We start from the raw sequence: 13,401 nt of genomic DNA, 5'->3' as shown, positions 1-13,401 counted from the left end.
GGTAACCTTGCCACGTCACCTCCTGGTCCAGAACCGGCTATCTACTGGTACAGTACATTAAATTAATTTCTAAAGGAACTGTTGTACCTATCTCATACTGCACCTTTGTAAATCAACATAAACTCAGTATTATATTGAAATAGTGGCGTTTTATTAGTGCTAAGTCCATGCCCATGACAAAATTTATTTTTCTATAAGAAACCGTATTTAAGAGAAGTTTAAAAAATCACGATTTTATACACCTTCATTCCATAAAATATATTTTCCATCATTTCATGAAAGTATAACAAGAAATCTCTTAATTTTAAATTTGTATTAAAGATTTAGTAAACAAAACAAATAAAGTTTAATATTTATTATACCTACTTTTATTTCCAATAAAAAACTTTTCTTGCAAGTAATATAAACCAAAAAAAATTTTATAATATCTCATAAAATAAATGTTTAATTAGATTTTATTTATAAGAAAGTATAAAACACATAATTATTCTAATTGTAATGTGTAAGCCTTAATAATAGCCATCCCAAGATCCAACAACTGGATATATTCTGAACTGCTATCTTGTAGACGATAACCAACTACCTGGAAATTAGAGGATAGTAAACAAAGAAATAGTAAATGTACAAACTTACTCCAATTTTCTCCCCTATAATAGCTTTCTGGGAGTCATTTAATTCTTCAGTAACAAGTATTTCATTGAGCTGCTCGAGAATCTGAAAAAAATAATTGAAATATCTTGCAATATATACATATACAGGGTGTCCCATAATTAGTGTGCAAAAATAAGACTAATTTTTCCTATAAACAAGGGTCGAAAAATGTTTCCTAAGGGAACTACACCCCCCTAAATGGGACTTCAGATCATATTTTTTCAAATATTTCCAAAACCAGTTAACTTATCATTATGAATTTTGGTATGTTGGACACTCAGTGAATGTTCTAACGAACTGCATGAAAACTGTTTCAAAATTTTAGTCAGGGATGTCTCAGGCAGGGGGGCTCACGGGTAAAATGTGCATGTCAATATTTTCAAATTTAGACAAAACTATGATAGATATGTGTTTCTTGATTTACTTCGATAAAATGGTTCGTTTTCGGGAAAAATCGATTTTAAAGTTTTATTACATAATCTCAAGAATGGAAAAGGATTACATGAAAGCTGTCCTATCAAGGTGAGGTCCTATAAGCACACCGTACCGTGGTGGAGTAAGGAACTCACACTGTTAAGGAGGCAGGCAAGGAAACTAATAGAGCAAAGCGGACAGGAGAGTGAGAGGCTTATAAAACAACCCTCACTGAGTATAATAAAGAAATTAGAAAAGCGAAGAGAGAATGATGGAGGAAGTTTTATGAGGACATTGATAGTGTCCCACAGTGTGCCAAACTCCAGAAACTTCTCTCTAAGAACAGTAATTCGAAACTTGGGGCTCTTAAGACGAGAGCGAATGGAGAACATACCAAAACTGGAGGGGAGACATTGAAGTTACTTCTAAATACTCACTTTCCAGGCTCCAGGTTATTAAACCACGGAGATGAACATAACTGGGAGGTTGCCAAGATGGTGGTGAGCCAGTCACGAATAAGATGGGCAATAAGTTCCTTTGACCCATTTAAATCGCCAGGAGCTGATGTAATTCTAACCGTACTGTTACAACAGGGGGTGGACTGTCTAACTCCTGTCTTAAATCACATATTCAGAACCAGCATTGCACTTGGTTATATACCACTAACATGGAGATCGACGAACGTGGCGTTTATTCCTAAACCATGGCGTTGATCATACGCCCAGGCAAAGGCATATCGCCCGATAAGTTTAACATCTTTCCTCCTGAAAACGTTGGAGAGAATAGTTGATAGGCATATAAAGAAAGAGGTGTTAAGGGCAAATCCTCTACACAGGTATAGTTCTTCCGAAGTCAGTTGAACATGCAAAAAAAAACGAGCAATCAAATTTAATGAGTTTCATGGGCGTTCCTAAAAAAGTTTTCTCCTAAAGGTAGAATATTATAATAATTTATATATAATGTGTAGAAAATTTCTATAATATGTTTATTTGACCAACAACATATTTTAATTATTTAATTCCCCAAACAATTTTATTTTGTTTATTTTGTTCCCTTTCAAAAGGTCTACAAAATGCCATGTTGTAATGATATTACTAAACCAAATATCCCTCTTATTTTTCCCTTTCGCAATTGTAATATGAATGATTAATAGAAGGGTGCCTATAATAAATTATCTGAATCACACCAAATTCCGCATATCCGCACTGCACTGCTAGGCGACTAGTCGACAACTGAATTTTGACAACGCAATGGACCAGAGAAACAGTGCGCATTGCTCTTTGCCCGCACGCTCATTCTTCAACTGAGCGTATACATTTCTACCACCTGCAGTTTTCGTTCGACCAGATCTGTATATGGGTATGGATAAATAAATGTGGGAACAAGTTTTTCAAATATTTCAATGCCGAGTTGCTGCTTAGCGACTGGGCCTGGTACATACCTTGAAGATATTGGTTCTTCAATTGACTTCGGAAAAACTATACCAACATGCCTATCGGGCAGGCAGATCACTCGACACAGCCCTTCATAAACTAGTTTCTAGAATCTTTCAAATGTAAACATAAAACTATGATAGAAATGGGTTTTTACAAAAAAAATGGACTCTAGATTTACTTCTATAAAATGCTTCGTTTTCGAAAAATATCTATTTACATTTAGAGGTTATATCTCATGTCCATCTTCTTCACCTCAAACTACAAATTTAGAAACCGTTCTTGCATCGTTTAAATCACAAACCGTTTGTAGACTGTTGACATCCGTGCATGCATATTAGAAATAGTTTGCAAACTATCAGTAATTTACTACAGAAACAAAATCCTGTGTTGGAAATTATTACGCCGAACTACCTTCGGATTATCATTAGCCCAATAGTGGATATTGTGAAAATTAAGAGCTCCATTTCTGGTGAAAGTCGCCTCCTCGGTCCAGAGAATTAACATAAGCTTATTTCATTATGAATGATCCACTGAGAAAATTCGATCCTACGCATAAAGTCTTCATTTTTTACGTCTTGTAGCCTCTAATAATAATGAGGATAAAGGCCTTGGATAGTGACCATTCGTGAAAGCTAAAATGAGAGCTTTGGACTAGTTTTAATACACGTTTCTTATATTTCTCATCATGTACTATTGTTCGTGGAATATTAGTGGTTTTTGACACTGTGCGGATGCTGATATTAGGATGATCATCAAATTGATTTAAGGCATTTCCAAAATTATAATCATTTGGTGGCCTTCCTTGACCGCGCAATTTTTTAAAAGATCCATTTTCCGTTAATCGTCTATGGACCGTAGAAAATATTCTACGTCCAGGTTGCCTCCGATCGGGTATCGCCGTTAGTTATTCCCTTTGTGGCGCTTGTGCTCTCCCATTACAAAATCCATACACAAAATGAATGTCTGCTTATTGTTTTCTTTAGATTAATACAGCACCAGAGAACACTATATCAACGAGAAGCGACAGCAAGGCTTTCTGCGTTAACAGTTTTCGTATGCGCATGCGCGAATTGGGTTGTGTTGTTGTCAGTTGTCAGTGGCTGTCAGCCGTCAAATATAAATAGAAGAAACGAGTAATAGTTTATTGGCGGTGGACAGTTGTGTTGTATAATGTTAATTGTTAGTGGATTTATTTGTATTGCATTTCGTTTCCATCTACTATTAGAATCAACTTGAAATCAATAAAATGCATGGTTATTATTGTGCTTTTTGCGATTGTTCATCCAAAACTAGTGAAGAATCAACCCTTTTGAGATTACGTAAGGAGTAGAAAGGTTATTATTATTATTTTAAGTACCTACCTATAAAATGTAAATCAGAAAAAGTATTTTGATTTTTAAAATAATGTGATATGTTTTCTTGTAATATGGTATTGCATAAGTATAGAGAATATCTTTAGGAGAATTTTTATTTTTGTTTGTAGTGTTCGAGTGTGAATATTATTGCCTAGGATTGTGGATGTATATAAGAATTACAGGCTTTGTGAACACCATTTCGAAACCAAATATATTGGTAAAGGGAATGTAAGAATAACCTTATTGCCAAACGGAATACCTATACAGTTTCCTCAACTTATAAATGGGCAAGAAGAGCTAGAGGCAAAAATTGTGGAAGATTATCCCAAAGAAGTTATTGCATTGTCAGGTACCTATTTTTAAAAAACTATTTCAAATATTGCAGAACAATATTATATCTGTTTAATAAAAATATTAGTTGTAAAACATCTTGTTTTATTTTTTTTATATATTATACCTAATTTATCTACATTTTACCACAGTTATCCTTATATTATATGAATAATGTTTGATACTGATGCAGTTCGTTCAGTGTACATCTATTCAAAAGTGTAACTTCTCTCAGTGTAAACGATTGTGTTTCCGTCAAATCGGTCGACTCTAGCGTGACCACAAAACATCAAAGGAACCGCCGATTCTGTCGCTTCTCGTTGGATATAGTGTTCTCTGACAGCACCGTAAAGTGAAAGCAAAAATTTGAGTTTAATAATAATCTGTCAAATTAATTCAAGTAAACAAACGTTTGTTTTCACGGCCTAGCTATTCATGTAATCCTTTTAGTCAGGGCGTATTAGGTTTTTTCAAATATCGGGCCTACGTCGAATTTTATGGGCTTAAAATTAAGTAAAAACAGAGATTAAAAGCCTAAATTTGTGTATTTGTAGAGGTCGAGCGTCATATTGTTTATAACAACAGAAAAAAAATTGGTCTTTTGCCCAATTTCAAAAGCGGCCTATTGCAAAATTATACAGCCGAAAACGCGAGCACGTATATCTTCTGCCCAGGTCAAGATATTGAAATTCGGCAAAAAAGGATCGAAAGGTCCGTGTCCGCGTCACATTATCTCGCGTGTGGGTAAATTTCAGATTTTTAAGATGCAAAATAAAAGTTATTAACAAAAAACCAAAAAAAAAAACGTAACTAAAAACCTTTCTCGGCGATTTTTTAATATATCGCATAGCTTTATTTACTGTTTTTTTTTGGTTTTTTTATTTATAATTCTTTTATTTTGCAATTTAAAAATATGAAATTTACACAAACGCGAGATAATGTAATTACCTTTTGATCCCTTTTTTTTTACCAAATTTCGATACCGTGACTTGGGCAGAAGATATACGCGCTCGCGTTTTCGACTTTATAATTTTGCAATAGGCTGCCTTTTTGAAATTGGGGGTCCAGATTGCGGGTATTTGTTGAGCACACCAACAGTTATCTTTTCCAGTAGTTTCATCCAAGTTCAGTCAAATTCGTTCTTTTTATTTAATGCTGAAAATTTTGCATATTTTTTTTGCCGCTAATTTTGCACTGTAAGAAAATGTTGCGAGCTTTCGCAAAAGTCTTGTAGCAAATTTCTTCAGGAACAAAATCGATAAGTATACCTCATGTCGATTAGAAGCTTATTTTCGGAGATATAAGCGAAAAACTGAGAGCAATTTTTTTCTTTTGTTATAAACAATATGACGCTCGACCTGTACAAAGGCTTTTAATCTGTGCATTTTTTACTTAATTTGAAGCTCATAAAATTCGACGTAGGCCCGATTTTTTAAACAGGCATGTGTTTGGTCTAATTCGCCAAGATTATTTTCCATTTTTGAGATTATGTAATAAAACTTTAAAATCGATTTATCTCGAAAAAGAAGCACTTTATCGAAGTAAATCAAGAAAACATTCTTCTTTGTGAAAAACTATCATAATTTGATGTTTAAATTTGAAAATATTGACATGCAAAAAATTGGGGGCGCATTTTACCCGTGAGTTCCCCTGCCCGAGACACCCCTGACTAAAATTTTTAAACAGTTTTCGTGTAGTTCGTTAGAACATACCAAAATTCATAATGATACGTTAACTGGTTTTGGAAATACTTTGAAAATATGATGATGTGTACGAAATGCATTCTATGGATGGTGCTTTTGACTGCTTTTTAAATATATTTATGTATTATTTTGACATTTTCTTTACGTTAAAAAAGGTTTATGATAATGGTAAAAATAAAAAAAGAACTGGATAAATACTGTGGTAAGAGAATCCAGTGTAAGACTCAGGGACATGTGTCTATTGAGGAATACATGTCCACTGTTACTATCTAAATACAAGCAAGCTAAAAGGGAGCATGTCAAATTAGTTGATAATACAAAGAGGATGTTTTATCAAAATAAAATCTATATGTCTGATAATGTTTCTAAAACAGCATAGAACTTAGTATCTGAATTATCAAATAAAAATAAAAGGCTGCAAAATATATCTATCATAAACAATGGTGTAGTTTGTAATGATCCTGATAAAGTGGCCTCGGCTTTTAATACTTTTTTTCTTGAAGCTCCGAAAAAGATTTTAGATAAAATACCTAAAGGTGATTTATATGCCACTAGTACTCAGTTTAATATTCCAAATAATAATTATTCTCTGTTTTTGAATCCTTTCGTAGAAAAAGAGCTGTTATTTTATTAACTACTAAACTGAAAAATAAAACCTCACTTGGACCAGATACCAATGTCTGTACTAAAAAAGGTTATACCTTTTATTACACAACCACTCACATATCTAGTGAACTTGTCATTTTCCACAGGATGCTTTCCTACTATACTGAAGGTTGGAAAAATCTTGCCAGTCTATAAGAAAGAAGATCCTACGAACCCGCAAAATTACAGGCCAATAACTCTCGCTTCTACATTTTCTAAAATTTTTGAGTACTGTTTTCTAGAGCGCATCCTAACATTTGTCGCTAAACATAATTTATTCACAAAAAATCAACATGGATTTAGGGCCAATATGTCTACGCAAACAGCAATACATAATTTCTACACAAGGATTTTGGAGTTCTTGGAAGCGGGTGAATGCCCTGTTGTGATCTTTTGTGATCTCAGCAGGGCATAACAAGCTACTAGATAAACTTAATTCATATGGTATACGAGGGACAGCATTGGACTGGATAAAATCCTTTTTAAGTCATCGTTTGTAATTTGTTAGTTTAAGCATAGCATTAAATGGCTCAGAATCACTATCGTTTGATAGTAAAATAAAGTTCTTGGGCGTAACAATTGACGAGTGTCTCGGTTGGAAAGAGCATTGTGTTCAATTAGCTTCTAAACTGAATTCGGTTTGTTTCTTATTAAGAAATATACGCACCCTCCTCTCACAAAAGCACCTTACCATGGTTTACCATGCACAAGTATCTTCAAGGTTGCGATAGGGCATATGCTTTTGGGGACCAAGTGCTCACACCATGGACGTGTTTGTAGCACAGAAACGCATTATTAGATGTCTCGCTGGTGTACCTGTTAATTATTCCTGTAGAGAATTGTTTAATAATTTTAAAATTTTAACTGTGTTTAGTTTATATTTGTTCGAGCTCTGTGTTTTTGTTTTTAAGAATAAAATAAATTTTATTTTAAATACATCGTATTCTTTGATCTTCGCGTAGTGTTGAATCGACATGGGTCCGCGGTGGAGACATCGGAAGTTCGAATCGAGCCCCCACGTTGGGTGCCATGTGGTATTCTTTGATCGTTTGTGCCTAATATTTGAGAATTATGAGAATTGGCAACATGGGCTCGCCGCGAAGACGTCGAAGCAGGACTTCGAGCCCCACGTCGAGCGCCATGTCGTGGAATATGATCTGCAGGTTGTGTTTGGTCGGCATGGGCCCTCGGTGGAGACATCGCGAGTTCTAATCGAGCTCCACGTTGGAAACCACGTCGCAACCTATGATCTGGGATGTCAGTTCCCTTGACCGGGTTCCGCGGCAAAAACGTACGGAATTCGCGGGGATCGTCACTATCGACGCCAGGTCGTAGTATATTCTCCGATGGCTGTAGTCGGTGGTGGATATGACCTACAGACGTGGTGTCTAGGACACGAGCTCGCGGGCGAGATCTCGACGAAGAATGTCGAGTCCCACGTTGAGCGGCGGGTCGGGTTAGACTTTCTAAATAAGGACCACTTAGGCGGTGATCGTATGTTCGGGGGAAATCCTGAGAGTGGACGGGCGACGTACCAGAATTGCTTTGATAAAAAAGGCCGGCTTCGTCACCTACGACGTAGTCGGCTAAGACGTTTTCGCTTACCATGGCACCCGAACGCGATGCGTATTGCTCCCGCTGGATACCATTTCGTGAAAAAGCTGAATAAACTGTAACGTCGTCGCCGACGACTCCACGTTCCGGGACACCCGATATCGGAGGTAGGCCGCTATCGGGGCCGGACCGCGAACCGTGGTTGGACTCATGGGATTCCCCGGACCCTACCAGTGGGTACGTAAGTTGAACCTCGTCCCGAGTATCTGTGGGTGACCCACTTCGTTGTAACTCATGAGTGCTACTCGGCTCCGTGAGTGCGCCGTGAGGGGTGGTCGAGGTGGTATCAGTAACCCGCGTAGCAGCGGACCTCAACGCGTACGGCGCTGTGGCTGCGCCGCGTACTTCCGCGAGCTACCACCTTCGGTCCCTCAGGCTCTTCACGCAGCATCGAGATAACGTTGGGGAAGGAGGCCATTTCCTTTTTCATCCCGAATGTCGAGATATCTTTCGCCGGCAAACAGGTGTGAGGGCAGTCCGTGTAACCGCTGGTCTCTTCGATTTGGGACGAGGTCTCGTCCAGCTCAGTCTTGATCAAAGAATCACGATCTAATTTATTTGTTGTACCTTCGAGGGCACCAATCCTCGTAGCACTGGATATCGAAGTCGCGTCGCAGGGGTTCATCAATCGTCTGATTGAATAGGTCTAATAGGAGCCTATGTATGTACTCTGTACCGAGGTGCGGGTCTCTCGATGGAGCCGGCACGATCGGAATCAAAGTCTTCGTCGGAGGTTCGCAACCTCGAACGGTATGCAGGTCTCTGGAGGAGCCTGGAGTATCGCTGTGTCGATGCAGGAGGCTATCGCACAGGATCTTCGTCGGAGGTGATCAGTCTCAGACGGTGTCGCAGGTCTCAAATGGATCCTGGAAATGTACCTCTGTTTCGATGTAGGGGGCTATCGAACAAGGTCTTCACCACAGGCTAGGCTACCTCGGGTGGTATATCTCGTGAAGCGAGTAGTGGTTGCCAGGCACTATAAATATCACGTCGAGGAATGGCAGCCTCGACGGAAGCCTCGTGAAGCGAGCCTGTGAGCTCGAGCTCCAAAGTTCTTGAGCTTGATGACAGGGTTTTTTCAATCAAACCGTGGAAGATATGTTAACAGTTTTATTGAATAGACTTAACAGACAAGAATTCTATTAACATATACAAGACATTTACCATAGATATCGTTTGTTACAATTCGCTTTACATCGCTATCTTCGCGCTATGCACTCCCACTAATGAACTGCAAACGTCGGAAGTAGACGTTCGTTCGCCTTTTTCCAATCTCCATACTTTTGGCGGACCGGGCTTGAATTGTCCGCCAAAATTTCCAGCAAAAAGCGCTTGTCGTCGCTGTCGACGTCGGGACTCGTTCCCCTCTGACCTCTCCGGATAGTCGATGTCGGTGTCGGGGATTTTGGAGTTTTTTCCCGGTTTGGGAAAAACTCTACCCGCGGTCTCGGCTTAGGCTACCGAGCATCGCATCCAACCGCCAGAGCGATGGGACCTTCGGAAGACGGTCCTTTCGGCCCAAAGACGGGGAAATTGGGAACATCGGTGAAATTTTCCCCGTCTTCGTAAAAGGGCTCACGGAGGTCTTATTACTGGATGGATTTTATTGAACAGTGGACTGATGATGCAAGGCATGAAGTAGTGCCGTGGTTGGAGGGTTCGGCAGAGATCTCGCGGACACTTTCGGCGGCAGCTATGAAGACGTGAAAACCTATTATGGCTTAGCTGGCCGTTAGTAGTCGCGCGATTCGGCTCGAATTTGGATATGACAACCACCTAGGGATGCTTTAGTGTGGTTGGAGGGTTCGGCCGAGATCGAATGAGCGGAACGGCAGAAAACGCGGAAAACGTGAAATCCGCGTTTTCCCGTATAACGGCATTTTGGCTCATTCGATTCGGACGAAATTTAGTGAGATAATGTCAGCTATTTCAGCTACTTGAGGAGTGCTGCATTAAATTTTGACACCGATCGCTTAATAACTTTTGGAGTTATTGGCGATAGCGTCCTTGACCATTTCGAAAGTGTGGTAAAAATTCTGATGATTGTTTCCAAATATCGTCTTGAAGCGTCCCGGGGTTCGTCTGCAGGTTGCGAGAGTCGCGGCAGTGGACACTATGCGCCGGGATGGAAGACCCAGGCAAGATCGGTCGCGATGCGGTTGACATTGGAAACATCGGTGAAATTGGTCTATCGCCGGGAGGATCGATGTCGGGTTATGGGGCGACGTCTGCATTGAGATGCAGAGTCGCGGAAATTGTTCCTCGACGGTATCGAGTTCGACGTCTGAAATGATACCGTGGCGGCTTTTTTGATTTGCCCGGTCGACGGCGATTAGTTTCGCAACCGTGGCGGGTTTGTGGTTTGGATTGGAAAGGGAGGGGAATATGATTGTTTCGCCTCCTTTTCAATTCAGCGGTCTCCGGCATATCCGTAGGTACAAGACTATTATGAATATACTGGGTGTTCTGAAATCCTGAAGCTCGCTCGAAGGGTGGAATACGACAATCTATTCACCAAAAGAATACAAGGTCTAAGGACAATTTTCACGTACCGCCTTGTAAATATGTATTAACATACAACTATCCCACTCATTTGGGTTTGAAAATTTTTAATATGTTGCCTACTTCGATAAAACATATTGATAACATCAATTTTCAAAAGGTCCTTAAAGGACTATCTTACGAGAAAAGTTTTTTATAGTTTGCAAGAGTTTTTCGATGGTAAGTAATGTTCAGTGTAGGTAATGTTTAGTGTTAGTTTTTAAGTAAAAATTGTGACCATTCCTATACAAATGGATTTTGTCAACAGGAAAATAAATTATTATTATTATTATGATCTCCTAAGGCCCCTCTTAGGGGGGCGTAGCTCCCTTAGGAAGCATTTTTCCAACATTGTTTATAGGAAAATATAATCTTATTTTTGATCGTAGAATCTATTATACACACTAATTATGGGACACCCTGTAATCGGAGTGTCCCATAATGATAAGTTTAGATGACTTTCATGGTGTATTCTACCAATGAAAATAATCAAGTTTTGCCCTATAAACATTTTTGATAGGACGCTTCCCTACGGTTAAAAGTTTCAAATATGTAGGTATGTGTAAATTCAGTATCTAATATTTTGAAAGCTGCGGTTGGTATAGAGAACTTTCATCTTGCATGTACAGGGTGATCAGATCAAATCGGTAAATATAACAATTGTTCAAGAATAAACTGCCTTTTGCTCATCATTAAAATATATTTAACATGAACTTTATTTAGTAATTTTTATTTAATGCCGTTGCTTTAATGTGTATGAACAACGGAAATATTTCTTAATAAATTATATGTATTTGTGTCTTAGCAATTCTCATGCTTAGGTGAAATATAAGCACATCTTATAATATAAACTAACACTAAAACTAACTGCATATTTTTATAAATTGAGAAAATTATTATTAAAAGTTTTATTGTTCAAACAACAAATAGAAACCGGTATCTTTCAGACCAAAATAGAAAGTGCGGAGAATTTTGTTTCCGGATATAACCTTGATCATGACCTTAAGTTTCAAAAGTCATTTGAAGTCCATTCTAGTATTTTGCAGGCAAAACTTTAATCTTGTTCATATTTTTCTTTTTGATATGTGGGGATCGCCATTATTTTCCAGAATAACCATTAACCCTTTGCGGCATGCATTTTTTATTCAAATATTTTTGAACTAGACTAGCTCAGAATTTAGTTAAATCCGATACGGCGCATCCAATATGTCGAATACTCGGCTCGACCTTGAGTTTTAACGTAGGTTGAAGCATTTTCCATTTCCATATGAATATTAAAAATGTTTACCAAAAATGGTCGGCCATATTGGATTTGAATATTTTCAAATTCTGACTTCACATTAGCGATCAGCGCCCTCGTAAACCCCCGGGTACACTATTCGGCAAGACGGAAATGAATTTTGCAACAAAAAACTAAAATGACCTTCAAATGACCTTCAAATGCCCTTGAAGGTTGTGGTCAAGGTCATAGTCGGATGTAAAATTTTCTGCTCTTTTCATTACTGGCGTCAAAAATATGTTTCCATTTGAAAAGATCAACTTGACCTTGAAATGACCTTAAAAGTCATGGTCAAGGTCACCATTAGATGTCCCCCTCAAAACTCTAAAACTTTTATTTGAAAAATTTTTTCATTAAGCCCTTAACTTATGAGATATTCACGTGTATTTTTTAAAATGGGAGACCCGGTATAGTCGACTATTAAAAAGAAGATTCAAGAAGTTATCAATATACAGGGTGTCACGGTACTTGATACAAAAAAGTCGAGTACAAATAGATGAAGTCAAAATAATATCAGTTCTTCGTATAAATTTTTTTCATACAGGCCTTCGTTAACGAGTTGCGGGCGTGATGCAAATTTGGAGATCGATAACACATACGTACAGCTCGTTTTTGATGTTTTAAGTAAAACTTCGTTATGACCACAACGCCCAATGCCCAATAAAAAATTCAAAACAAAAAATGGTGGAGGTGCGGCTCGATCTGCACTGTGACATAATCACAAATATTTCCTGAACTGTTAATTTTAGCGAGTTGAACCAAAAGAGTATTATCGGTAGCAAATTATTCAGGGAACTTATTTTTGATGCAGTAAGATTGCGATCGTCATCTATGCAAAAATTCTGGGTCAACCATTGGACGTAGTCCGTCCCTGGCGCATAATGAAGTTTCACTTACAACATCAAAAACAAGCTGTACGCATGTGTTATCGATCACCAAATTTGCTGAAGTTAATGGTTTAGAGACTAAATAAAAATAACTTTAATTTTTATCTTTGAGGGCCCGTAACTCGTAAACGAAGGTCCGTATGAAAAAAAATTGTATGAAGAACTGATATTATTTTGACCTCATCTATTTGTACTCGAGGCCGGGACACCCTGTACGTAGGGTTAGAATGGTTGACCCAGAATTTTTGCATAGATGACGATCGCAATCTTACTGCATCAAAAATAAGTTCCCTGAATAATTTGCTACCGATAATACTCTTTTGGTTCAACTCGCTAAAATTAACAGTTCAGGAAATATTTGTGATTATGTCACAGTGCAGATCGAGCCGCACCTCCACCATTTTTTGTTTTGAATTTTTTATTGGGCATTGGGCGTTGTGGTCATAACGAAGTTTTACTTAAAACATCAAAAACGAGCTGTACGTATGTGTTATCGATCTCCAAATTTGCATCACGCCCGCAACTCGTTAACGAAGGCCTGTATGA

General features: G+C 38.1%; 1 protein-coding gene across 1 annotated transcript in view; it reads right to left on the bottom strand.

Moving 5' to 3' along the window:
* Window positions 1-427: 427 nt before the first annotated feature.
* The window catches only part of LOC108911006 (replication factor C subunit 4), a 33,141-nt gene continuing 20,167 nt past the window's right edge, over window positions 428-13,401 (bottom strand). The window contains exons 6-7 of the mRNA XM_023455695.1: window positions 634-714; window positions 428-583 (exon numbers count right to left, since the gene is read on the bottom strand). Of these exons, the coding sequence (XP_023311463.1) occupies window positions 485-583; window positions 634-714 (180 nt within the window). The 3' untranslated portion in view covers window positions 428-484. The remainder of the gene's footprint in view (window positions 584-633; window positions 715-13,401) is intronic.

Source organism: Anoplophora glabripennis, unplaced genomic scaffold (assembly GCF_000390285.2).
Source record: "Anoplophora glabripennis isolate ALB-LARVAE unplaced genomic scaffold, Agla_2.0 scaffold813, whole genome shotgun sequence".
Classification (NCBI taxonomy): domain Eukaryota; kingdom Metazoa; phylum Arthropoda; class Insecta; order Coleoptera; family Cerambycidae; genus Anoplophora; species Anoplophora glabripennis.
Note: the sequence above shows the minus strand (reverse complement) of the source record. Positions and strands in the feature narration are given on the sequence as shown.